The following is a 26,158-nucleotide window of genomic DNA, read 5'->3' as shown; positions in this document are numbered from 1 at the left end:
GCATGATCCTACGTGGCGATGTCGATTTGGAGATGAATAGTAGTGCTGGTGGTGGAAATTTGGTATCTACAAACTTCATAGCGCGGAGTATGTATTAAGTTATCGTTTAGACCGCATTATCGTTTAGAAGGTTGGCGCTAGATTAGGGATATAGCGTCCAGTGAGCCGCCGTCCACAGTGTGGATGAGGTAAGCTTCAGCTGACGAACCAGGGGCGCGGATAGCCACGGATCTCTGACAGGAAACATCGACCACCGTGACGTGATAGTAAGATCTATCGCTTCTATCCCGATCAAAAAAGAAATTTAATGCTTCAAATTCATCTGAAATTAGATCTATTGATACACATACATCTCATCATCATTCAGGACCGACGATCTCCAAAATGGTGCAAACCTTCGACATAGACGAAGTTCGTAGCCACTTCCCCGCTCTTAGCGCCAGCCAGACTTATCTGGACAATGCTGGGGGAAGTCAAGTACTTAGGGAGGTCATAGACTCGTATGACGTCTCTCGTATGGTAAAGAGGATCAGAGTAACATAGACAGAATCTCCAAATACCTGTCGAGTTCGAATGTCCAGATGGGATCGACGTATGCCATCGGGCAGGAATCGACCAAGCGGTATACGGATGGATATCGTGCTGCGGCATCTTTCATCAACGCCGATGTTGACGAGATCGGTAACCGAAATTCAGATGTCAGATGAGATTAACAAACAGCTTATGCCAACTAGTAATTGGCGGATCGACAACTCAGCTGCTCCGGAACCTGTCGGAGGCACTCGAGTTCAAGAGCGGGGATGAGTTGATCGTCTCCAAGGTCGACCACGAAGCCAATATTTCATCGTGGATTTCGATTGCAGACCGCTTGAAGTTGACTTTGAAGTGGTGGGCTCCCCCAAATTCCACCAATCCAAAACTCGAAGCGGAGCAACTCGATGCTCTATTGACTCCAAAGACCAGACTGGTCTCCTGTACTCACTCTAGTAACGTTCTCGGAACCATCCATGATATAAAAGCGATTGCCGAGAAGGTTCATACTGTTCAAGGCGCAAGATTGTGTGTCGATGGTGTCGCGTTTCTGCCTCATAGGCGTATTGATGTCCGAGACCTTGGGGTGGACTTCTATTGCTTCTCGTGGTATAAGGTAGGAGACTGCCCCTTTTTGGCAAATGGAAGCTGATTATTTCAGGTCTACGGACCGCACATTGGGATGCTATATGCAAGCAGGGAAGCTCAGAAGGACCTGCTGTCCCTGGGACATTTCTTCGATCCGACAGACACCCTGGAGTACAAGCTCGGGCTGGCTGCATCGAATTACGAGCTTACGCAATCCATCCCTCACATAGTGGAGTATCTTGGAGGTGACTCCTGGCAGACTCTGTACGATGGCATCGCGGAGCATGAAAGGAAGCTTCAAAGTGTTCTGCTTGACTACCTGTCCAGCAAAGAAGGTGTCACTATCTACGGTGAGACGATGCCAGACCCATCTATACGCTTTCCCACGATCAGCTTCATCGTCAAAGGAAGAAGTTCGAAGGAAATTGTGGAGTCAGTTGAGGCGATTTCTGGCTTCGGGTTCCGTTGGGGTCATTTCTATTCTAAACGGCTGGTCGAGCAGATGCTTGATGCTGGACCAGAGGGTGTTGTTCGGGTCAGTGCTGTCCATTACAACACAGGTGAGTACATCGAAGCAGGCCAGAAGGGTCATCAGCTAAATCGATGATAGTGGACGAGATGGCTGCCTTGGTCAAAGTCTTGGATCAAGTCCTTGGTGTCTACTAGCCAGGGTTTTGGATAGGATTGCTCCAGTAGAGGTTGGAGGATGCCCGAATTGTGTGTCCATATTGCTCTTAGAATAGCATTTCAGGTATTAAATTAACCTGAAGGCCGTACAACGCAAGAACGCCGTTTATGGAACCTGGACTGATTCGAATATCTGAAAGTCTGGTGCTGAGGGCATTATATGTAAGCGCCTTGACCGGCCCGAGCATGCCAAATAGTTCTGCAATGAATCATCCCCTCGCCATCAACATACAAAAGCCCTGCACTCGCATCTCATAGCCATAGATAATCCCTATACCCCCCTAGAATTAAATTATTTCTGAGGGCGTTGTCGGTCACTTGGAGAAGCAAGGCACGATCTGGACGGCGAATAGGGTTGAGGCCTGAGGCAACAAAACTTGGCCTTGATTGACGTCTTTGCCATTCTGTCGCTCGTGTTGTCTGCATCTCCGGACCAACGAATACAATAGTGCCTGCTTCTTGTTAACGAATTGACAATCAGTTTCACTGAATAGCGAGAAGCCTGTTGCGGACAGATTTTGGTTACGATTTCCATTCGCTGGCCTTTGGCGGTGCTTCATTTCGCTTCCCGTTGTGGAATCCCGGCTTCGCACGTCGTTGACTCCCATCCGTTCACTTGTCCGTATATGCGGTCGCCACAATTCATGAGTGATTGATGGAGGCTCTTGAATGGTACTTCATAACGCGCCGCCGAGAATTGAATAACATTGGACGCTCCAAATGAAGCACCTCGTCAAATTCTTCCATCGCCAGGCCTCCCATCTAGGTAGATAAGGCCAATCACGCAACGGAGTATGTCTGCCGTACCGGATAAAGTCCTAAACTGGCTGTACAGTGTGTTGCTGAGTGTAAGATAAACGCTTTAACCAGTATGTGTGGTCATCGTGCTAATCTCTACAAGAAATATCATGATGCCAATCGAACATACTCCGACGTTGCGGAGACCTTGTCGCACTATCCCTCCCTGACTCCGCGGACAGAAATCTACAGTAAGATGTCCCTTCCAAAGTCTATGGTATGAGCTCTAAGACTCACATGCTCGCCCAGCTTTCGAAGATGGCTCTTCATCCGTGTTGCTCCTCGTGAGCGGGACCTTACCGGTTCTCTTCCGCGGGACGACGTATAGGTTTCCTGTCGCGTTATGGGTGCCTTACGCCTATCCTCGGGAGCCACCGTTCGCATATGTTACTCCAACAGGCGATATGGCGGTGAGGCGAGGACAACATGTTGATGTTGATGGGAGAATCTACCACCCGTACCTCGCTCAATGGGCACAATATTGGGAGGTAAGCCTTCCGATTTAAATATGAAAGACTAGGACTTCGTTCTAGTCACCAATATCATAGTCCCGAAACCGGATTCAAGCTAACTTCTTACAGAGGTCAAGCCTAATGGATTTCTTGGGCATACTACGCGGTGTTTTCGCAAAAGAACCCCCTGTCATTTCAAGACAGCAGCAACAATACCCGCCTGTAGCATCCTCAAATCCTCCCCCTCCTCCAGTACCGCCTCCTCCGGCGGAATTGCGCCAGAGCCCCGTGACTACTGCAGGTGCCGGACCCCAGGGATCTATATCCACACCGCCGCAACCTCCACCGAAGCCTCCCAAACCTGGTGAAACGATCCAAGAACCCCCACCAAGATCTTCACGATACGGTCCTCCACCCCCTCTGCCTCCGTTACCTCACGATGCCCGTATCTCAGGTGCCCAGCCTCAACATTTCAATCGTACGAATGCGGCTCCGTATACCGCCCAGAAATCTATGGGTGGGCGTCCGGTACCTCATCCAGGACAGCCGCCTCGCCCGGCATACGGTCCTGCACCCACTGATCTATCCAGCCCAATAAGTCCACTATCACCAGGTGACCACTACCCTGGTCGTATTCCACCCGCAGCTAGGCAGCAACATCCTCCCATCGCTCCTCTGCCTCCTCACGGAGTACCACAATATACGACTGCTCCCCAGCCTGGGATGCAATGGGCGCAACCGCCTCCTCAAATCGCACCCCAACTAAAGCCCTCAGTTGATCTTCTTTCATCCCCTTTGGACGTTACATTGCCCTCGCAAAAGGGTGAGCAGCCGGATAATACGCCCGCCCCTCCAATCCCACCCAACCCCGAAAAGGACTCCCTCCTCCGCGCCATCTCCCAAGCCCTCGTCTCCCAAATCAACCAGACCATCGCTTCCAATGCCTCCGCCATTCCCCCGCTGCAAGCGCAGCAGACCGCCCTCCTGGAAGCGCAAGCGAGGCTCCAGGGCGAGCTCGATCAGCTACAGCAGCTAGATGCGGCGCTATCATCGAACGAGCAGATCCTGCGAGATGCGATGAGAGAGGCCGACCGTGTTATGGAAGACGCGAAGCGGAAGCCGCCGCCGGAAATCGACCACGTATTAGTCGCTCCGACCGTCGTGGGTGGGCAGCTGTACAATCTTTGCGCCGAGGATAGCGCGCTGGATGAGGCGAGGGCCGTGCTGAGCCGTGCATTGGATGCCGGGAGAGTCAGTGTTGATCTGTTCATCAAGGTAAGTGTGTGGCGATTTCTTCATCTCCTGGGGTGCCACGTGGCTAACGGTCCATGCTCAGCAAACGCGAAGCTTGGCTCGGGAACAGTTCCTAAAGAAGGTACTCATCAAGAAGATTGCGGATGGCATGGGGTTGGAGAACTTCGATCGGTAGGCGGTAAGAGCGCTCGGATGGACCTAAGGATGGCTTATCACCGTAGGGAGAACTCGTGGATGCATACCACATTCGCAAGGGTTAACGAGCCGCATCGAATACTTATACAATGGTCGGAGGGAGGTCTCTGACGTCCGTTAGGCCGTAACCGGATATACCGAGGTGAATTCTGCTACTGTGTAGGATGCTCAATGTAGAGACCCGATGTGCCATCCGCTCTGTTCATTTGAATTCATTTCAAACGGCCTGTGGCTGAACCTATATCGAACTTTCTGTAATTACAACGCTTTGATCTCATCATATCGCTGCATTGTAAACCTGTAGATGTACTGTAAAATAATGCGGCATACGAAGCTTTCCCAGCGCATGCCGCCCAGTCGATCTTTCCAGGTACCCAGCGCAACTTTGTTCGGCCGATGGATAATGACAGACAAAAGGGACTGCAACAATGAGGAACAAGAGGTGGCAAAGGGTATCGGACGGAAAATAGCAAAAGGAAAACCATATAGACGGTGAAAATCGGCGACCCTTTTTTTCTCCAAGCAAGGCCACATCAGACCCTCCCATTCCCGCTAACATGAAAGTCCGACACATTTAGACCGCCATCCCCAAACACAAATCCTTCATCATTAAGCTCCGGCATCAAGATTCCCCATTCATCCACTCCGCTCGAGGTGCTCTCGTCACTCAAGCTCAGAACGCTCTTCGATGGGAGCGGTGCCACCGGCAGCATCATGGACCAGTCGAGCGCCTCGGGTGCCGTTCCATGTGAATCCCTCGACGTAAGGTGCGGCGTCGGTACGGATGGCGTTGACGTAGTCGCTATAGGGAGTCGTGGCCGCGCGAAGGTGTGAGCTGGAACACCCGGACGCTGCTTCTTTGCGGGAGAAACAGGAACGGGAGGCTGATCGTTAGAGTCAAAATGCCCAGGATCGATGCCAGGACCGATGCCAGGACCGCCGTAGATCGTGTCGTAGATGGTAATGGCACCGTTGTCCATGGTGCTGATGATGCGTTCCCATTCATCGGGGGACACATCGGTTTCGGAGGTGGAGGTATTCGGAGAGTAAGCGATGCTGGTACTGAGTCCCGGTGGGGAGGTAAATGCCATGTAGTCCAGGTTGAGGTGGCTATTGGGCGTTCCCTGCGAATCGGGCGATTTACATGGTTGGATGATGGTCGAAGAGGATTGGTAAACTGGTGACTGCTTCAGGTCGGATGTTGTCGACGAGAGTGAGGTCTGTGACATATTCCTGTGGTAGCTCGAGGACGGCCGATCCGAAGAAGTGGGCGCGATTGCTCGACGAAATTCGGTTGGATTGAAAGCATCGTCCTCACTGTTGCTGCTATTGGGGGAGCAAAATCGCGCAGAAATCGCTTTCAGATGTCGTTGAGTTGCCAGCAAGGCCTCTTGAGACTTTGAGCCACTGTCAGATCGGATAGGGATCTGCTGGTTCGGAGCAGGTGGTGGCTGTGAAAGTCTCGATCCGAAGGTCGTATACAGAATCCGGCGCAGCTCAATAGCAAGCGGAATGGTCTGGTGTTCGAGTATTTCGATAGAGCTCAAAATGAGACGATGGCTGTCCCTTAGAAGCATTCCCTCCGGATCCAGGTCCACGGCCTGGAAAAGTAATCCGAAAGCGCACGACACGAGAACATCAGACTTGTTCAGGCAGAAAGAGAAACTGAGGTTACGCTCCTCGAGAAGCTGGATGATCTGTATCATGCGCTTCGACGCGCTGCCCAACGACACGAGGGCTGATGATGTCCGGCCTCCGAGTGTGGCATGAGAGCATGCTACTGGGCGGAACAATAGGAACCGCATGTAATTGTAGGCAAGTGACTATTGACATCAGCAATGGCTTCGGGGCGACAAACGTGGGGACATACTAAGATCGGCGATCGGCTGCTGATCATGTGGGTACTCGGCTTATCCTGCACAAATTGCAATCGGAGATGCGGTGCTAGGTCACTGAGCCAGGCTTCCAATTCATCGGAAAGTCTGGCGATGGTCTTGAGTGAAATTTCATAGCTTGTGGTAGCTGGATATACTTCTGCCAGAATCTTGGCAAGGACCCTAGAGAGTCGGAAGAGGGCGAGAGCGCTTGAAAGCTTCGTGTACTCTCCAGGCAACGTTGGCAGAAAGCCTTTTTCGGTGATATACTCATCATCCGCGTCGACCGGGTACTCGCAGAACACGTCGACATCATTGAGCGCACGTGGTAGGCCCAATTGGGCAGCGGCGATACTGCGGACGGATTAGAGAACAATACATTGGTTGCGTGACATTCAGGAGTCCTTACCAATCGAGGGTATATATCGTCCAGAACACCTTCTTTCTGGTCTCGCTGCTCAATGCACCCAGCGCAAATCGTTTCTGAGACTGGTGGAGGCCTAATCTTTGGGCAAGAGAAACGGATAGACCCTTGTATTTGAAGAGCCTGGATTGATCGGATGTCTGCAAACAGTAGATCTGAGCAAGGGACAGGCACTGCAGCGTAGCCATATCGTTGTCCATGATAAAGGACTCGAGCGAGTCCTGCCACTGCTTTTCGAATGAACTTAAGTCCAGATCATTCTGACTAGAATTAGACAGGCCACGTATAGAAAGATGCGCACGTCGAGCTCACCTCGCTCGCCAAAGCAGCAATTGCAAACACCAGGTACAATTGAGCGATCGACTTCTCATCCAGATCTTCCTCGGATCCTGCGACGAAACGTTCATAGACGCTCAGAAACGTCGGGCGATGTAAAATGGGGAACAACGGAGCCCATTCCTGGAAGAAGATATTGACTAGTTGATCCGAAACTAGTCGTGGTGGAGGATCCATAGCCTCTGCTGATATTGTGGAGGGGTTTGAGGTTCCTGGAAAGAAGGTTTTGCTGTGGATATCGACACAGAATTTGCCCGAACTTTGGAGTTTCATTTTGAATGCATCTAGAAGCAAAGTCAGCCAGCGATTTCGTCTAGGCTGGTTTATTCCTTTACCGATCAGTGTTCGGCTATTCGACGTGCCGCTAAAGTAGGATTCGCAATGTTCATCTTCAACGAGCACCGGCGACTGGTTCACTTTGAAGGTGCCTTCCTTTTCTACGGCACGCTCTTCATCCGTATTCTGACCAGCAGCCGATGGCGTTGAACTCGACCGTATCTGAATTGGCTTAATGTGTGGGGAGTGCGAATGCGAGTGTATTCGGGACAGCATATCGATCTTTTCATCTTTCTCGTCGAGGAGGATCTTCAGGTCCCGGACTTCGGTTTCGAGGCTGCGTACGCGATCTTCCAGGGACTCGGTGTACCCTCGAGGGAATGCGCGTCGACTGAGCTTGTCGCTCGTCTTACATTCGAAACCGACATTGACGCACTGGGTACAGCTCCTGTATCGACGATGTCAGGCGGGAAGCGATCCCGAGAACGGCGTGCTACATACGGTCTCATGCCATCGCATCGGATTTTCTTCGATCGGCATCGGTCACTGAGGGACTATTAGCGTACGTCATCGGGATAGTGGCGATTGTGACGAACCAGGCTTGCGCAATACGCTGCTGTGCTGCCGACCCGATCTTAATAACTTTCATAGGCAGAATGCCCGGCATATCGGCGACTTCGATTCAAATCGTATGTAAATGTCGCTTCGGGGTAGGATAAGGTTATGGAGTTCGATGTCAAGACCACACGGTCGAAATGATGGGGGTGGGTGGTCCCGCTACGAGGTATCCGCCATGGGCTAAGCCATGACGAACTTTGAATAAGGACCACGGCAAGTGATTATGTACGGCCAGGAAATCTGCTCGACTGCAAGGTTCAGCGTAAAAGCGGGTATCGGCGGAGTAGGAGGTATATGGTTTATGAAATATGTAAGATGTATTCCGGAGGGGGGGATAGATTGATGGTGACAACGAAATTGTTGCAGAGGAAAGCAATGACTACGAGGCGCGACCACGATATGAGTGCAGCCACGGAGCCAAACAGCATGCAATTGATGACAGGGAATCCGATCGCTACCCGAACAATGTCCGCTGTATGAAATAATTATCCCACTCTTCTGTAGACTTAAACAAGCACAGCAGGGGACTTGAGGAGCCCACTTTGGGGAAAAACAGGAGGCAAAATCTGGGGACTTGGAGAAACGGGGCCCAAATAATAGGGCTAGATAAAAACCAAAAAATAAAACGGTTATTACGGATAGCTCCCGGTAGAACCGTAGAAGACGAGACGAACAACTTAAGACTCCTAATACTGCGGGGTTTACCGCGGAATATCGGCGCTTACCGTAATACGAGCCAATAATCGTTGAATAATTCCTTCAGCTCCACTGGCCCGGACGAGTTATTCCTTCGTCGATTCGTCATGGCGGTTGGCCCGTCTTCCTCCGGCCATTGTCGATATAGGCAAAATATCCCGGTTGTTGAGGTGAGATATTGCCTCGTGGGGAGATGAGATGGTCAGAATGCGCCGTATTCGCTAGTTCATGATGTTGATTCCATTTCGATCAGTTGATTTTCATTTCTGAGTTGGTGCCAATCCCGTATGTACGGTTCGGCCGTCAAATGAAGGATTTTATCTCTCTACGCTATGCTTGGTCCTGACGGATTTGGAGTGGACGCCGATGGAAAATTCCCTCGGATTATCAGATACGAGCGCCGAACCCAAAGTTGAGAGATATACGATCATGATTCTGTTGAGGTCGTATGAGATCCGTTGACCGTTAGTACCGTAGCGTTTTCCGTTCTAGATGAAATTCCACTTCCCCAGATTCCAAGAGCTGGGGAAAATCTACGTGGGACCAAGATCTTTGACCCTGGCCCAGACCGCGATCAGGAGGGTGAACTTGTAGTCAGGAGAGGATGGACTGATCGAAACCCGTATCGCTCCCGCGTCCCGCATCCCAGGTGCCTGGGCTGCAAGCCACAAATGTTCCGCCTTGCATCTCAACCTATCGGTGGCTGGACCGGTAGAGAGAATGTTGCGATATTACTAGTTTAGGAAAAGTCTTCGGTATCGTCATCTTCCTCTTCGTCGTTCACCGTCTCGACTGTTTGGGCCGCTGCTTGTTGTGCTTGATTACTGAGGAAGTGCTCGACGGTATCGCTGTTGGCGAGTCGGAGTTTCTGAATATCATCATGTCAGCATCCATAGACGGAATCATTGCAGGAAGGTCGGTGCTCGTTACCTGGTGCTCAAGGTCTGCATGTGCCCTTTCAAGAAGCTCTCCCTCCAATTCTCTCAGTCTCGTTATGGAAGCCTTCACCTCTGGCCGTATCTCTGTATCGTCGGTCGCATCCGACGGACCATTCTCCTTGAGCTTGATCAACTGTGCCTCCACACGCTCTTGGACCATGACCACCGCTCGTAACTCGAAAAGTTCTCGCAGCTCATCCTCCTTCAGATGCTGGCCAATCATATTGGGATCTTCTACCCGAGCCCCTTTCCAAATCACAGCGAGCTCTCTTTCCCCGTCCGTCTGTTGCAAGACGCGGAATTCCAATCCGTCCTCTTCATTGACGCATGACCACCAGACGTAGTCGCTTTCCCATTGGGTTTCATCCTTTCGACCACCATCCCGGTGTTCTGTCTCGGAGTCAAAGATTCGGACCCTAGGAGCACAGGTGGCTACGGTTTTTTTGACGAACTTCAAGGGATCGTCGTCTGGAATGCTCAGATCAAGGAATAGTTCGCTTGCTGTAGTCCTGGACGATTCGAGAAAGCCGTACGAGAACAACATTTCACATGCACCCTTCTCACCGTACCTACCCCAATCATTCTCAGCAAAGGGTTAGATATCCGGGGAAGGCCGTAACATACGTGATGAAAATCTCGTCCCCTTCAGCACCAGTCTTCTCCTCCTTCATCACCAGCATCACATTGCCATCAGCGTCCACATCGTACCGAGCCGTGATATCCTCCTCGCTAGCATGATTCGCCATATCCAGTGCCGGAACCATCACATCGCCAATATTTGGCATCTCCAAAGCGCGGGATCGATACGCCGCATCCAGATGGAGCCAGTCCTCGAACGTTAATGCCGTCCCAGACCAGTAGCGGGCCTCCGGTACTGGAGATCCTATAACCAGGAAATCGTCGAAACCGGGCGGAGCGGAGCGACTCCACCAATTATCCGCACACCAAGGGATATTCGCGGTCCCCGAATGTAATATTTCAAATTCTCGTTTCAGAGAGTCTAGTTTCGCGTTGAGAGCAGGGAGGAGGGTGGTTCCCGCCAGTAATTTCTGCTCCTCGCGGCTCCAGAAAGTCGGCAGCGAGACTTCAGGGAGGAATTTTATATAGCTTCATGGCAGCATTAGTCTGGTTTCTCGTATGGTCGGAACAGTGAAATCTCACTCCATGAACGGATTCCGTGAGCAAGGTAATTGGGTGGAAGGATTGCAAGACGTGACTTGATATAATAGGAACAAGAGAATCCATCCACGAGCTTTCCTCTGTCAAAGTATATCATGGTCAGCAATCCCATCCCGCGAATCAATACAAAGAATCGCGCCTGGCATCCCAACCTCAATCAATTCTGGGCAAGCATTCAACAGCTCTTTGAAGCGAGCATCATGAGCAGCCCACCGTCGAACTGTCTCCTTTGATAGAACCATATCCTGGGGTACCTTCATTAACATCTCCGGTTCGTATAATGGAACATAGGTCATCAGCTTGTCTAGCTCGACACTTCCACGCCGGAGTTCATCTTTAGATTTGAAGCTTCGCGAGGCGATGACGCCTGTGCCTCGACCGCTGACCTCGGCGAACTTGATCCCGTTCAGCTCGATATCGTTCAGTTGGGTCCATGACTTAAAAGTGTGCGGAGGGAGGGACAGCCAGCCCTCCCGACGACCTGATTTGATCATTGCGGTAGAAGCAAGAACTGCGAATTGAGGCTAGGCCAACGGGATTTAGAAGATAGGAATTTAAAGGTTCGAATGTTTTCAAACGGAAGACTTCGGTTTTATGATAGACTTAAGTAAAAGAAATGTGATCCGTCCGTTTACAATCAAACTCAAGGTCGTGGAAAAAATCTCTAGTGTTGTAAATAGAGGTATTAAGACCCCGAATTCCGAGGATTTCGAGGAGCGGGTAGCACCATGGCGGAACTCCAATATATAAAAACGGTGTTTATTCTAGATGACAGAAATGGATGAATGGATATTTTCTTTATTATCGACAACTTCAATGCTTCTAGGAGCCAAATCTATTCATGAAGTCATTGTGCGTGATTCCCTCCGGCCGTTTCTGAAGCACAGATAGTAAATCATATCCCCTCCAAGACTTGCTGACCACGTAGAAGTTGGCCCGCAATATCTTGCCCTTCCCCGAAACGCCCGCGCTATGGTTCTATCGAAATCCCAATGCTGTGTGCCGTCGCGGTCATGGCCTCTCAAATTCCGCGTTCAGGTACTCGACGAAGCCAGATTTATATCCTCCTTCCGCCGCCTCTGGCCCCCCCACCTGCCCGACCTGATTACTTTTCTCGCCTCCGCCCATCACCAGTCCCCCTTGTCTCCTCATCTGCACATACTGCCGCCGGAACCTTTGCAGTTGTGCCGGACCGACCGCCTTCATGGGCAACTGAACGGGAGTCTCCACCCCGGGTATAGTGACCACCGCACCCGAGGAGTCGGGGGCGTTGCCTTGGAAGGTTTGGATGGCGGAGATGACGGCGGTGGTTTGGGAATGGAGGGCTTGGAGCGCATCTTGCGGGGTGGTCGGGCTCTGTACGACGTCAGACGGGCGCGCAGGAATATGCAAAATGATCTCACCATCACCGTCGCCATGTGCGGTTTGACCGTCTTCGGTTTGCCTTCGCCTCCGATCAATGCGTCCCAGATCGCATCGACGGGCGGCTCCGCGTCCTCCTTGATCACGATGAAAAGGGGACTATCCCATCTCGTCATGCCGTTCGGTTCTTCATACCGGAATATCAAGTTTTCGAGGATCTCCTCCGCATACTCATTGGTCGCATTAGGATCTTCAATGCGACGAGCATTGGCAGCTCGACACTCATCAGCGGGCACGCCTACGTGGACCTCTGGAGGGTCAGTTTGGGAATCGAACGTCCATTGCGCATACATACAACACAGCTGGTTGTCCCTACAGCCTTGGCCTCGCAGAAGAGCTGGTATCGGTATCCCTTGATATAATTCAATCCATCGGCAATAACGATGGCGTCTTTGCTCAGCAGGCGTTTGATGGCGCTCATCTCTGCGGCTCGTCCATCCTTCTCGGCGCGGGTGTTGCCGTATATGTCATGGGAGAGTCCGAGGGTTTCATCATTGACTAGATGTACCTTGAGATTCGCGACGAACGAAGAGGTCGGAGCTTGCTTTACTCGGGTTTGTATGGCTTCGAGGAGTTGGGTTGCGCGGTGTGTCTTCCCCGAACAAGGATACCCGGAGATGAGTATCAACTTCGCAAGAGTCAGTGCATCCAGATGGATTGGTCTGGATGGATTGGTCTGAGTTAAGCAACGACGCCGCAATACTTACTGGCATAGTGAAATGGTATGGAAGATACCTACAACTGGTGATATACTTCCGTACGGCTAATAGACAGACCAAGAGACAGAGACTTGCACGTGGGTGGGATGTATCATGTACGATGTATGGGAATACGATGTGGGGACGCCAATTTAGATCGGATTAGCCGATAACTGTCAACATTGGTAGGTATTTGGTACATTATGGTAATCTATTCTGACTTCACTCCTCTTCACCCCAACTTCAGTGAATACCAGCCAGGTTGATCAATTGACGTCTGGTATGGGCCCCTAGGCTATCGAAGTTGTGCCCTCTGTATTTCTATACATGCCCCTACGATGGCAGGCCAGTCAGGGATTCTGCCAAACCAATCCAAAAGTTCAGGTGTAACTCATCCACGTAGTCCACGCCCTTATGAGCTATGGCTCTACAGATCGAATACCTGCCCGCCCGGCGCTTTCGTCGTTGAAGTATGATTCGGTTTAACCCTACTCGGTTAGACCGGTATTAAAAACGCGAAATCTCGTGATTTTCGATTTCATGACGCTCACGCGCATGTATACCGCCACCTTTCGTTCAGTCAAATGAATCACTCCGTCAGCGGCGAACGGGATACAGGTAACTAAAGGGGATTCCTAGCAGAAAACTCTCTGATGATTGTATGATCCAAGACAAAACTATCCTCTATAATTGTTCCTAGTCCACATGCAGCAGGTGCATGGTATGCTTGATTTACAGATCCTACAAAACTATTATACAAGGGCAGGTAGTAACTACGCCTCGTTGGTGCTAGACACCTGAAACAGGAAATGTTCCCAAGCCTCCGAGAGGCTCGAGTCCGTGGGGGAGGTTACAGGAGTTGGAGATGTATCAGGTATGAACCGGTATTATTGCGGGGCTCCCGGGGATTTGGGTGTCTCATGCCATATGATAAATGATATCCCCGAACATCTTCTCGGGTTCTCCGCCGAGGTTGTACTATGTACTTCTCAGCTCTGCCGCCATCTTCTATCCATCTACACCTCTCATCATCTTTTTCAAACGGCGCGTCGATTGTCGCTCTTTCGTCCAATCGGTTGGTACTTCTCCGGGTCCGGATAGAATTTCATTTCCCGCTATGCTGTCGGGTTTAGACTCCCCGATCTATGTGGGACTGCATTGAATGGAACTGAAGATCTTCGATCTTGTACCACTATTCATTACCCGGGTCTATTAATCAGGTCGCGTACTCGATTAAATAATCTATCAGGTGGTAACTTTGAGGTGAGTTGGCATCGCATTGTACGATACTACTTTTCGTTGTCCATATCTAATCGCGGATCACCGTTCAGATCTCACATGCGCTTAGTTCTCTACCCCGACATCCCCGGACTAAGTCAACCCAAGCACCAAGGCTAGATAAGAAATCGATACTCCCGATACTCCCTATCCGACAATAGAACGATCTTATGCGCGCATACGAATCTACCTCACTCTATCAAGGCGGCAAATGGCCCGCTACATATACGATTAATCCGAAGTTGGTACAGCATCGAGGACAGCGACCGCATCGCTCATAGCGAATCGAACCGTTGTCGTTGTCATTTCAGGGTTGTTTCGGCCTGCCGGGACATCAAACCCCCTCTGTTCTGGAAACCGACTGATTGAATTTCCCGGTCGCCACCATGTCGACACCGGGTCGGCAACATACACACCAGCCTCATCCGCACTCCTATAATCCCCAGACGCCCTACGCCACAACATCACAAACCGCCTACTCCTCAGGAAATGCCTCCGCACCTCTTCCCTCGCCAACCAGAGCGCAGACACAACAAAGTCATCACTTCTACTCGATAGACTCACAAGGACGGATACCTCCCGGCGTGCATTCGACATCGCCACCTCTCCCGACTTCCAGCCATCCTCATCAGCAGCCGGCATATACGAACGGGTATCCGACGGGGCAATACCAACAAATGCCGCACCAGCAGATGAGCGCCTCGTCCGCTCCAGCGCCTGCACCCGCTGCGCAACAGATGCCGCAGTCACAGTCGAATCCGCATGCAGCACGACCACCAACATACCCACCGAACGCGGGCACCACGGCTGCAGAGACGGCGGCATTCTTGGAAGATTACGGACTTGTGGCTGAGGCGGCGAAGCGGGCGCAGATAGCGTGCTTAATGAGAGACATGGAAGGGGTGGAACTATAGAGCGGAAACGCATGTACAGCATATCCGCGCCGGGAAGCGCGTGTAAAGCAAGAGAAGGCGTTTCGTTTATCAATATGGATGGGGATTTGCATCAGCAATGGCGTTTAGAAGACGGGTTGGATATTCGTCCACCGAAGTCATCTGGTTGCTTCATATATGGCAAATTGGTCTCGGAAATGGGTCACTATTCTACGTCGAATATGTTTACTCGGATAGATAATCCATTGTTAAATACGCTGCGAAACATCTTCTGGATATTCGGATTCTCCTGTGTTAATAGTCTAAGTTAGACCGGAATTTAGGGATCCAGTCTAAAACAAATCAAACCACCGGCAGTTTGTATAATAGGGGTATATACCTACAACAATGGACAATAGTTTCCTGCAGATTGTACAAACTCAATATGTCAAAATACATTCCTTGCAAGTCTCGGATCTCGATGGTCTCTCGGATCTGATCCTGAATGTGATGGGAGTTCCGCCGATCATTTTAGGCTGAATGACCTCACTCTGAGCTCCGTTGTCAAGAAATCCCCACATATCAGAAGCCAAAGATCCGTTAATAAACATCATGGCATCGCGAGAGAAATTTCCTCGAGCTCATGTCAACACATACCTCGACAATGGTTGAATCACTCTATCTGGGCTTTGACCTGAGCACCCAACAACTGAAAGGTACCTAAGGTCCCGCAATCCGTCCAGACGAAGTCCTCCCGCGCTGACGACAAACCCCTTCACAGGCCTCGTCGTCCGCTCCGACCTCCAACTCGTCCACGAGGCAAAAGTCGACTTCGACGCTGACCTCGCCAAATATGGCATCGAAAAAGGCGTCCTCGCCAACCCCTCTAAAGGCGAGATCTTCGCTCCCGTCGCCATGTGGCTTGACGCCATCGAGCTGGTCCTGCAGCGCCTGAAAGACGCGGGCCTGGATTTCTCGAAAGTGAAGGGTATTTCCGGGGCAGGCATGCAACATGGCACGGTGTTCTGGAGCCACGATGCGGAGGAGCTGCTGAAAGGGTTGGATCCGGCGAAGACGTTGCTGGAGCAGTTGGAGAGTGGAGGGGAGGGGGAGAGTCGCGGAGCGTTTAGTCACCCGTTTAGTCCGAATTGGCAGGATGCGAGCACGCAGAAACAGTGTGAGGCGTTTGACAGCTATCTAGGGGGCCCGGAGAAGCTCGCTGCAATTACTGGAAGCAAGGCTCATCATGTATGTGGTTCTCAAGCCTCTCTAACCACTGCGAGTACTGACCCGAGAGCAGCGTTTCAGCGGTCCACAGATCCTTCGATTCCGAGAGAAGTATCCAGAGGCATACAAAGCCACCGCACGAATCTCCCTAGTATCCTCGTTCCTCGCGTCGATATTCCTTGGAAAGGTCGCCCCCATCGACATCGGCGACGTCACCGGCATGAACCTCTGGGACATCCAAAAAGCTCAATGGCACGACCAACTTCTCCAGCTCACCGCCGGCGGCACCAGCGTCGCGGACCTCCGCCAACGCCTCGGCCATGTCCCGAAATCCGGCGGCCGGTCCTTCGGCCCCGTCGCGAGCTACTTCCGCTCGCGCTTCGGCTTCCCTGCGCACTGCAGCGTCATCCCGTTCACGGGCGACAACCCATCGACGATCCTCGCTCTCCCGCTGCAGCCGTCGGACGCGATGGTATCGCTCGGCACGTCGACGACGTTCCTCATGTCGACGCCGAACTACCGGCCGGATCCGGCGTATCATTTCATGAACCATCCAGCGGCGGCGGGGTTGTATATGTTCATGCTGTGTTATAAGAACGGCGGGCTAGCGCGGGAGCAGATCCGTGATGCGGTCAATGGAGACGAGTCGGGGTCATGGGATCGGTTCAACGACACCGCGACAGCGACGCCTCCGCTAGGCCAAAGCAGTGCCTCCGACCCCATGAAACTCGGCCTCTTCTTCCCACGTCCCGAGATCGTGCCAAACGTAAAAGCCGGCACCTGGCGCTATCTATACTACCCGAAACCCCAAACCCTCCACCCCGCCAGCCCCTCCTCCGGCTCCTCAGCGTGGCCCGAGCCCACCGCCGACGTGCGCGCCATCATCGAGTCGCAGTTCTTATCGCTCAGGCTACGGTCCCAATCCCTCGTCACCCCGCAAAAGTCCTCACAGGGACAGGCACTTCCCCCACAACCGCGTCGTGTATACTTAGTTGGCGGCGGCTCTCAGAACCCCGCGATCGCGCGCATCGCTGGCGAAGTGCTAGGTGGTTCGGAAGGGGTGTTCAAGTTGGATATCGGCGGCAATGCGTGCGCGCTTGGGGCGGCGTATAAAGCCACGTGGGGCGTGGAAGGAGGGAAGGAGACGTTTGAGGAGTATGTGGAGAAGCGATGGCATGAGGATGGGTTTGTGAAGCGCGTGGCGGATGGGTATAAAGAAGGGGTGTGGGAACGGTATGGCGAGGCGTTGGAGGGGTTTGATATGATGGAAAAGGAAGTGTTGAAGATCGCTGCGGAGGGGTTGTGATTAGGGGCTTTGATAGGAATCTACCAACCACTCGTCGAAGTGATAGATATGTGGATGCGATAAGCGGGAAAACGCTCACGACTGTTCAAGTAGAGTTGTGTACTTCGCATTAAATTACCAACATTATAGAGGCGTGCCGCACCTTGAGCATACAAAGCACTTTTGTTTCCCCGTCGCCCGATCGATCATCTTCGCCTTGAACGACGTGCCCGAACACCTCCGACACCTTACCTCCGCCTCTTCGTTCTCCTTTCCCCCTACCGAACTGTATTCCGCCGACAGCCGCTGCTGTCCACTCCCCGCGGTGCTCCCCTCGCTGCTCAGCGTGCTGACGTTGCTGAGTTTCTTGTTTAACGCGGCGAGGTCGGGCATTAGGAGGTTGGAGTCGTGGTTGGGGGAAGTCTGCGGGGGTTTAGGGCGGGATGAGGGGTTCATGGCTGCGTTCATTTGATCGCGTCGCCAGGCTTGCGGGTTCCAGAATGTGTGATTTTGACTCCCTCGCTGCGTAAGCGGGTCGGGACTGCTATCCCTGTCTGTAGGAATACGGTCCGGTGCTTTCTGTTCTTTGGGGGTGGCTTGTCTGCTCGCGCCGCCATTCCCCCCTGGTGATTCGGTCGTGATTTTCTGTTTGTCCTGCTGAAGCCGCGATTGCGACCGCGTAGGGTCCGACTTCGTAGGTTGAGCCTTCGGCATCGACCCCGTCCCGCCGGCCGACGAGGCGTGAGAAACCTGCCCAGAACTCTTGCGCGGGCTAACACTCCGACCTTTGCGAAGACTGGCACTTCTGCGACCCAACTGAGGGCTATCCACGCTCGTGCTGCTGTTCGTATCGATACCCTGCCGCCAGCTCAAGATTCGATCGCTCGACGGCTGCGTCGAACTCGAGTCTCGCCGCTCACGACTCCTCGTTAGTGCGAGCGCCGTCATGCTTCGTGCTCCGCTGTTCGTCCCGGCACTCGCACGCGTGGTGACGGAGCCGGAACGATTGAGCCCGCCGAATCCGATGCGCGGGCTCGTGCCTTTCGTGGAGCCGGCGTTGCGTTTGCCGAATGCGGAGCTGGCGTCCCACGCTTCGGCTTGGCGCCGTTTCATGTAGGCGCAGTCTTGACGATAGACGCGGATGCTGCCGGAGTATTCGGCGGTCACTATGATGTGACCGCCGGGATGTACATTGCGCGCGACGTACGCAGGTGACCCTGCGGTGCGGTTGGTGGTGGTCTCTCCGGATGGAATCTCCTGGCCGTTTTCGCTCTCTGTCGGTGGCCGTGATGAATGAATGGACTCGGTCCGGGAAACAAGGGTAACGGGTGGAGGGTTACAGAGATCATATATAGGATCTTCCGAAGCACTGAGAGCTTGTCGCGTTTTTGTGGGGGCAAGTAGCGATGCGATGGTCATCGATGAGTTCGACTCGAACACTTCCAGGGGCTGTTCGCCCTTCTCCGCATCGCCAGGGTCGATTGACCAAATGTGAGTTTTCTTGTCTTCGCTCCCAGATACCACATATCTCCCGTCGTCACTAAATGTTGCTCGGATCTGCGTCTCGTTGTTCACGTGTCCCTTGAACTTGGCCTGAAGGCTCTTGTCGCGCATGTTGTACAGCCGCACCCTCGAATCGTTGCTAGAAACCAGGATCTTTAAATTTCCGTATGGCTTGTCCGGAGGAAAGTTCATTGCTTGGATGTTGGTTATCTTGCTGCCCCGGGATTTTTTCCCGCGGTTGGAGCGGACGTGGATATGGGTCGAATATTTCAAGTTGTCGGTCTCATAGAAATGGAGTTGGCCACCGAGAGTCCCGGCAATGCAGGATTTTCCGTCAGGGGTAAATGCAACGGCTGTGATCATCTCCGGTAGCTGCGCCCAGAATGCTACGCTTTTGTCTGGAATACTCCAAAGCCGTAATTTTAAGTCCAGGGAGCCGGCGAGGAAGAACCGGTCATCTCGCGGATGAAATTGGATAGACGGGACATACTCAGCATGTTTGAAGGTGCAAAGACATTCATTGCGAGATATATGCCATAACCGCACCGTCTTGTCGAACGACGAAGATAACAGGAAATTGTTCTGTATCAAAGCAGTTAGCATCGCTTCGTGACCTACATGTCTGCGTTCAATCGCATACCTTGCTCCAACTCAGATCAATGACAGTAGATTCATGGCCTTCATATAATCGGAATGGTGTAGGATGAAAGACCGGTGCGCGGAGAGGGCTAGGCGACGCTCCTTGTCCGCCCTGCGGAGATCCTGCATCCTCGAAATCTCGTCTTTCCTCCGGTGACGATATAACTGCCCACACTCGGACTGTTTTATCATGTCCGGCGGCGGCCAGATATTTCCCATCTTTGCTGAACTCCAGCGCCCATACCGGATCCTCTCGCGCCTGCGTATGCGAGGCGATTTCGGTGGCGGTCCGACTTACCAACGGAAACGTCGTCGCCTTCTGATGGCCACCTCGCAACTGCTGCGATAGGAACAGATGATCGATCTCCTTCTCCCGCTTGAATTTCGATCGAACCTTGATATATTGGGGCGGTTGCGGGTACTGCGGACTGAATCCCACGTTGTCTGTGGAATGGGAAAATAGGTGGGCGTCCATGCCTTCCGGCCTGCCATCACCCGGGTCGGAAGCATCTTGGCCATGGGTCGGGAGGGCGCCGCGTTTTTTATTGCCAATGATTCGGCTCAGGAACGAAACACCTTTTCTGTCGGTGTAGATCGCAGTCAGCCTCGTTGGGGGCTTTGTCTCGGATGCTTACGCGCGCTAAGCCACGCGCAATCGACGAAACGCAAATATGAAGGTTGCAAATCGATTATTCAGACGGTAAAATGACCGCAGTCGCGTAAACGTGCTGCGTTGGGAACGAAAGATCTCAGGCTTACTTCTTGTCCTTGTCTCGATCCTTGAGTGAACTGGGGATGTCATTGATCCGGCTCACTGCGGAAAGCGTCGCATCGGTGTTTGTCCGCTGCATAGAGCCCGATTTCGTCGTCGTCGAGTCTGCCGGGCTTCCATCTCCGGAATTATGTGTCGTAGGTCGTGTGGTCCCCTTTGGTGTGCACCTTTTCGTCAGCCTTGTGTGTCTATTATTCAACCGAACCATGCTCCCATACATTGACCGCACTATCAGCCCCAGCATACCCTTCTACTACTTCTCGAGTAGAATCGGTGGAAGCCGGCCCGTCGGTCGTGCCATTCGACGAGGCGGAGTGTGGTGTCTTTCTATCCATTGCGATAAATGCACGCAAGGGGTACGGATATTACGATGTGGCGTGGGACATCATTCGTTCGAGATACGGCCTCTACACGACGATATGTCAGTATAGATCAAGAGTGAGCTCATAATGCGAACGATATGTGCCCACCAAAAGCTTATCCGCTCCTGGCCGCCATTGCGATTGCATTCACCATTTGAGTTGAATGCGTAAGCCATCGACTTCGGGGACCTGTCGTGAACCGTGTCGAGGAACCGCAATAAACGTGGTAGACCCGGATAGCACCGCGATTTCCAACGCGCGGATAGTTTTAAAGTCGACCGGGCGATCAATTGATAATCGAACTCGAGAGATATTTGGTGAAGATCATGAAAGTCGCGATTCAGGATCATCGTATCATGAAGTCATAGGGGCCGGACGAATAATTCCCGGTTCACACCCTTGCCGTCCTGCCCTGTGCTCAACAGCTGTCTCACAAAGTCACGATTCAACAGATTCGCGATACTTGATAGTCCTAAGAATCCAATTGAGCTCGATTGAGAGAAGGCATCTCAACCAATATATAGCACTTGGTTCAACCAAACCCCCTCGTGTTGATGCGTTGATGGATTAGCAATTTAGCATAGATAGGCTGTTGCACTGCAGAAACAGGCGGTTATCGATAAGAGCGGTCTTGTATCACACCAAAGCAGGATTCAACACCATACCAACACGCTCTATTCATTGGATGACAATTGCTAAACAACAGTTTCATTACACTAACCATAGGTATCATAAATTCCACAATCCTCCCAAGCAGAATGGTAACGACGACGACTGCTTGCATCATATCCCGACACAAGAACAAATACTCAGATCCCAAGCGCTATTCCAACCAACGCTCACCCATACGAAGAAGACCCAAACCTCCCCTCAATGTCCACTATGCTCCACTTCAACCGGCTGCGGCGTGATCTCCTCGGGATTCATCTTAGCTAACACAATCCTCACCAACCCCGCATGCAACTTCGCCGTCATCTTCTCCGCATCCACTTCCACAGGAAAATGAAATGACCGCTCAAACTCCCCGACTAACCGCTCCTTAACAACCTGGTGCACCAGATGCCTCACGTCGCCCTCCGCTGCCGCCTCCTCCTCCGTCGCCGGCCGCCCGATGTGCGCCGCCAGCACCAGCGTCCGAGAGTTCTTCCACTTCAGGTGCATCTGCTCGACGTTGTCGAGGCCTGGGAGCTCGACTTCGATGTAGAAGTGGGTTGCGGTCTCGCGGACGTCGGTCTTGGGGAGGTGGAGGTCTTGGTCGCGGTTGTGGTGGAAGGGTGCGGCGATTTTGTGACGCAGGCCTTCTAAGGGGAGGTGGTGTTCGGGGAAGGTGTGGTTGAGATAGACCGTGTATGGGTCAGGTGGCGGATAGATGTAGTAGTATGCCATGTCGATGGTGAGGTGTTGAGGGTTTGGCTGATGCAGTAACTGATTTGGGTTGACTTTAGTAGTTGTGGTAAATATGTTTGCCGTGATCCGTCCGACTCCATCGTAACTGTTCTCTCCGACCCAATCCTTATATACTGGTTACCCGCTGATGCGGATATATGGCATTGCATATCTACGATCGAATGAGGTGGAATCAGCAGCCAACAGCGGAAGGGTATCACGCCATGAGAAAATCAACGAAATCCTACAGGGTGGAGGTATCAGATATTCTTCTGGACAATGATTGGCACAGCCAAAATTCATGGTTTTGAGTTCACTCGTGACAGACAAGGAGATTCTGGCGAAACAATTATATTGGAGGTTGGTGGGCTGATCGGAAAACAACCTGAGGTCACCATCTCAAGCAACGACCCCCTGCTCCACTGCTACAGTCGGTCAAGGGATGGACTCGCTCAACTCCGTTTGATGCACGAACTCCGAATCGGAGAATTTAATCCAAACGAGGGCAATATTATCATGCGAACTGAGTTTGACGACTGGTAATTTGCCAGCAACACAGGTTCTAGAACCCCTCTCCTCGCGATAACATCAGACGAGTTAAATAATTATATTCTTGGATATTTCTATTTCTATAGCGTTATTTCTAGCCAGGCCTTCTATTGGGTATTAACGGGACCAACCCCCATTTGTTCCTTTAGTAACTAAGGATCCAAAACAGTGGATAATCAATGATCACTGCTTTTCCTCCCCAGCTCAACCGCCAGCTCCGACTTCCATGAACAACTTTTCCCTCTTCATACAAAGAGCCGCGATAAGCCCAACCGCAGCAGCAGTGATGACCAGGATATACCCATTGCCGATGGATTTGACGATGCCATCAATTACCGCCTGACGAACACTGTCCGGCACGTCGGCGAACAGATCGCTCTTCGCTCCCGCCAGCGCCAGATGAATGTCGGCGGGCGTGAAACCCCGTCCAGCGAGCGCGGCGCTCACGTGCGAGAAGCCGATGTTCTGGAAGATCGACGAGGTGAGCGTGAGGGCGATGACGAAGCCGCCGATCTGGGCGCTGTTGATGAAATTGAGGGCGTCCGAGATCCGGTGCGGTTCGACTTGCGTGGGAGCTACGGAGTACGATGACTGCTGGGAGAGGCCGGCGCCGATGCCCATGAGGACGCCGAATCCGTAGATTTTTCCTGCGCTGATCGACGCATCGACGAGTGCGTAGTAAGACGCCGAACCAACTAAGGTAAAGATCGGTGCGACGAGGAACCAGGGCATGTAGTATCCAAATCGAGGCATGAGGAATCCGTTCAAAAGGATCGCGGCAATGACGAGAAAGATGAATGGTAGGAGTCGGACTGCAGAGTCGGTACCGGAGTCGCCTCGGGTGAACTGGAAGAAGAGAGGGGTGTAGTAGATCGGGATGAATAGTGAAGTCGCTGCCGCGGACTGAGCGATATAGAGCAGGACGAGCGTGCGGTCTTTGATGAAGTCGATCGGGAAGATTCGCGTCTCGAACGTGGTGAACACCATGTAGGTCTGCTGAAGGGCGAAGGCAATGAGGAACACGGCGAATAGGACAATAAAGGCGATCGTCTTGCCATCGTTCCATGCATAGACCGCACCCCCAAAAGTAAACGCGGAGGCGAAGAACGTGTACAGGCCAGCATTGAGGAAGGATCCTACCCAGTCAATATGTCGCAGCTTATTGAAGAAAGTCTTATCCGGCTGGGGGTTGATGGATCTGATGAAGAAAATTCCCACCGGGCAAAGAATGCCATATAGGATGAGATTGATATAAAACGCCTATGGAGCATTAGTAGATGCATGCAACACATGGAGAAAGCTTAACATACCCAGCGCCAAGTTGCGGAGCTGTCGGCGAAGCTCCCGCCGATGACTGGTCCCAATATACAGCCGATACCCCATACCAGGCCACATCCGGACATATACATGGACCGCTCGATTGAGTTGGTGTTTATTGTGAGAATATTCAAGATTCTGTGACACTGGTCAGTACGAGAACTTCTAGCGACTCGGACCTCGACTTACCCCAGGTACATCCCAGAACCGCCAGCTCCGGCCCAAACGCGTCCAATGATCAAAGCGGTCATGGACGGCGCACCGCCACAAAGCGCACTGCCGGCAATGAACATGATCAGGCTACCATTGAACAGCCACTTAATGTCAAAGATGGAGTAGGCCTTGCCGAAGGTAGCAAGCGTCGCGATGGATCCTAAGGGAAAGCCGATCCCAAGCCAACCAATCTTGTCCACATTTCCGAACGTTTCGATGACGGGGCCCTGGACGTCGGCAACGATGGTATTGTCAAGCCCGTAGAGGAACGCCGCCAGGTAAAGGGCTACCAGCACTAGAACCCATCGCCAGGGTGTGTATGGTCGTGTCCACTCTTCTTGAGGAGCAGAATCGTTCGGAACACTGGGAGACAGGATCCCAGCATCCTTTTCAGGATCTTCTAGAATGCTTGGCGACTTTCGTCCAGGGGCAGGAGTTGTCGTTCCAGATTCGGCTTTGAGATCGCCCTTCTCTGAGGTTGTCGATGAAGTCATGGTATTTCGCAAGTGCTGATTTTTTCTTCGGCTGAGTATGGTATTGGAGTAGGATGATGGGGAGGTGCGTAAACGGACTGAACCGAGTGTAACGGTCGTGGGGGAAGTGAGAGTAGTGAGAGAGTGGTGAGAAAGGAGTAAAGGTTGTATCTTAGTGAATTGAAGGGACAGCAAACTCGAGTAAGAAGTATATAAATATATTCCTGGAGGGCAGCATAACAATGTGAATACATAATCAACATTTATAATATAACATAGAACCAAATCCTCTGGTTCAGGAATGTGAAAGGATGAAGGAATCCATCAAGGGGATGGTTCTAACTCCGGGTGACAAAGCTGTTAAGGCCGGTGATGCAGTCCAAACGTCCCAGTTGGATGGACTTTAAACCATTAGTTAGTCGATAGGGTTAATTAATTAGTGAAATTTGACTTATTGAACGTCACTACAAGTTACAAAGCTAGCAACGGTGACCTCGCAATTCGCAACAATACAGGTTTAGTGAACCAACAGGTCTTGGTAGAAACTCACCGTAGGTGTAAAAACCGTCTGACTGCCTAACTCCGAGGGCCGTAGCTGATAAATCTGACCACGCAATATTACTGGATCTCCATGCTGCAATACGCTGTAGATGCTTACGTTTCAGATATCAGTGCTTCGATTCTGGACCATGAGGCATGAGCAATAGCCTAAAAGGCTTGACCCGAGATGTGACAAAACATGGTGGAAAGACCATATGGATAGGCGTGATCACATCATCTACTCTCCATGCTGCTGAAGTCCAAGTAGAGGTACTCGAGAACCGATGCAAGTCTAGAATGCACTCTTGAGGTACGGCAGGCAGGCATTCCCGGCACACTGCGTGGCAATAGGCTTGGTAAGAAACTAAGAATTCAGTGTTCAAAGAAATCATGGACATTTGTAATTTGCATTGCATGAATTGCATCTGATCTGGTATGTGATATGATTTTTGACGTGGCTTTTGCTTTGTCATGTTGTTATGAGTCCAGGGTCACGGGTTCCAAACTTTCAATATCAAAATAGGGAGAAGGCGCTGAGGCAGTAAGCTCCGTGGGGAAGAAGTTGATGGCCCATAATATCGTTTTCTTCTCGAAAAATCATAACCATCAAAAAGGATAATTTAATTCAGACTCATACGGTAGGTAGATATAGCTCTTAAAATATAATTTGACCTTTAAATCCGCCTTTAAATCCGCCTTTAAATGTAAGGGTGCGTCGTCGCAGCTCGATTCAAAACTTAGATTTCTGTGTGGTATGGAGTACGGGTTTAAGGCTC

General features: G+C 51.8%; 10 protein-coding genes across 10 annotated transcripts; 4 read left to right on the top strand and 6 right to left on the bottom strand.

The window, feature by feature from the left end:
- Positions 1-384: 384 nt before the first annotated feature.
- On the top strand, positions 385-1,961 carry P152DRAFT_496061 (PLP-dependent transferase; the record flags this gene model as incomplete). Its single annotated transcript, XM_033682245.1, has 5 exons — positions 385-500; positions 548-681; positions 735-1,147; positions 1,193-1,679; positions 1,730-1,961. 5 exons carry the CDS (start codon positions 385-387, stop codon positions 1,783-1,785), a joined length of 1,206 nt encoding a protein of 401 aa, XP_033537171.1. The 3' UTR covers positions 1,786-1,961.
- Positions 1,962-2,507: 546 nt separating this feature from the next.
- P152DRAFT_188489 (UEV-domain-containing protein) lies at positions 2,508-4,647 on the top strand. Its single transcript, XM_033674243.1, has 5 exons — positions 2,508-2,654; positions 2,708-2,795; positions 2,854-3,092; positions 3,186-4,331; positions 4,393-4,647. The coding sequence occupies exons 1-5, from the start codon at positions 2,601-2,603 to the stop codon at positions 4,483-4,485; spliced, it is 1,620 nt and encodes a 539-aa protein (XP_033537170.1). The 5' UTR covers positions 2,508-2,600; the 3' UTR covers positions 4,486-4,647.
- A 1,606-nt stretch (positions 4,648-6,253) lies between these two features.
- Positions 6,254-8,130, bottom strand: P152DRAFT_479458 (uncharacterized protein; the record flags this gene model as incomplete). Its single annotated transcript, XM_033681710.1, has 7 exons — positions 8,012-8,130; positions 7,917-7,961; positions 7,475-7,863; positions 7,116-7,423; positions 6,789-7,063; positions 6,376-6,733; positions 6,254-6,328 (listed from the first exon to the last, which is right to left on the bottom strand). Coding segments are annotated over exons 1-7 (1,521 nt in total), but the record flags the coding sequence as incomplete, so codon positions are not given.
- A 1,338-nt stretch (positions 8,131-9,468) lies between these two features.
- Positions 9,469-11,340, bottom strand: P152DRAFT_391017 (SET domain-containing protein; the record flags this gene model as incomplete). The annotated part of the gene is made up of 6 exons (XM_033676074.1): positions 9,469-9,597; positions 9,660-10,236; positions 10,292-10,541; positions 10,593-10,774; positions 10,829-10,926; positions 10,999-11,340. The coding sequence occupies 6 exons, from the start codon at positions 11,338-11,340 to the stop codon at positions 9,469-9,471; spliced, it is 1,578 nt and encodes a 525-aa protein (XP_033537168.1).
- A 517-nt stretch (positions 11,341-11,857) lies between these two features.
- On the bottom strand, positions 11,858-12,981 carry P152DRAFT_464381 (chromatin associated protein KTI12; the record flags this gene model as incomplete). The annotated part of the gene is made up of 4 exons (XM_033680564.1): positions 11,858-12,202; positions 12,250-12,516; positions 12,564-12,896; positions 12,976-12,981. The coding sequence occupies 4 exons, from the start codon at positions 12,979-12,981 to the stop codon at positions 11,858-11,860; spliced, it is 951 nt and encodes a 316-aa protein (XP_033537167.1).
- A 1,257-nt stretch (positions 12,982-14,238) lies between these two features.
- Positions 14,239-15,470, top strand: P152DRAFT_188341 (uncharacterized protein). Its single transcript, XM_033674242.1, has 2 exons — positions 14,239-14,247; positions 14,315-15,470. The coding sequence occupies exon 2, from the start codon at positions 14,631-14,633 to the stop codon at positions 15,156-15,158; it is 528 nt and encodes a 175-aa protein (XP_033537166.1). The 5' UTR covers positions 14,239-14,247; positions 14,315-14,630; the 3' UTR covers positions 15,159-15,470.
- Positions 15,471-15,617: 147 nt separating this feature from the next.
- Positions 15,618-17,789, top strand: P152DRAFT_455247 (D-xylulose kinase). The gene is made up of 2 exons (XM_033678753.1): positions 15,618-16,364; positions 16,417-17,789. Exons 1-2 carry the CDS (start codon positions 16,032-16,034, stop codon positions 17,647-17,649), a joined length of 1,566 nt encoding a protein of 521 aa, XP_033537165.1. The 5' UTR covers positions 15,618-16,031; the 3' UTR covers positions 17,650-17,789.
- A 946-nt stretch (positions 17,790-18,735) lies between these two features.
- P152DRAFT_375270 (WD40 repeat-like protein) lies at positions 18,736-20,344 on the bottom strand (the record flags this gene model as incomplete). The annotated part of the gene is made up of 2 exons (XM_033675599.1): positions 18,736-19,713; positions 19,772-20,344. Coding segments are annotated over 2 exons (1,551 nt in total), but the record flags the coding sequence as incomplete, so codon positions are not given.
- A 1,280-nt stretch (positions 20,345-21,624) lies between these two features.
- P152DRAFT_188266 (uncharacterized protein) lies at positions 21,625-22,429 on the bottom strand. Its single transcript, XM_033674241.1, has 2 exons — positions 21,895-22,429; positions 21,625-21,867 (listed from the first exon to the last, which is right to left on the bottom strand). The coding sequence occupies exons 1-2, from the start codon at positions 22,288-22,290 to the stop codon at positions 21,775-21,777; spliced, it is 489 nt and encodes a 162-aa protein (XP_033537163.1). The 5' UTR covers positions 22,291-22,429; the 3' UTR covers positions 21,625-21,774.
- Positions 22,430-22,938: 509 nt separating this feature from the next.
- On the bottom strand, positions 22,939-25,112 carry P152DRAFT_188151 (MFS general substrate transporter). The gene is made up of 3 exons (XM_033674240.1): positions 24,346-25,112; positions 24,150-24,294; positions 22,939-24,099 (listed from the first exon to the last, which is right to left on the bottom strand). The coding sequence occupies exons 1-3, from the start codon at positions 24,861-24,863 to the stop codon at positions 23,044-23,046; spliced, it is 1,719 nt and encodes a 572-aa protein (XP_033537162.1). The 5' UTR covers positions 24,864-25,112; the 3' UTR covers positions 22,939-23,043.
- Positions 25,113-26,158: the final 1,046 nt, after the last annotated feature.

The sequence above is a fragment of the Eremomyces bilateralis genome, assembly GCF_010015585.1.
Source record: "Eremomyces bilateralis CBS 781.70 unplaced genomic scaffold P152scaffold_3, whole genome shotgun sequence".
NCBI classification, from domain to species: domain Eukaryota; kingdom Fungi; phylum Ascomycota; class Dothideomycetes; order Eremomycetales; family Eremomycetaceae; genus Eremomyces; species Eremomyces bilateralis.
Note: the sequence above shows the minus strand (reverse complement) of the source record. Positions and strands in the feature narration are given on the sequence as shown.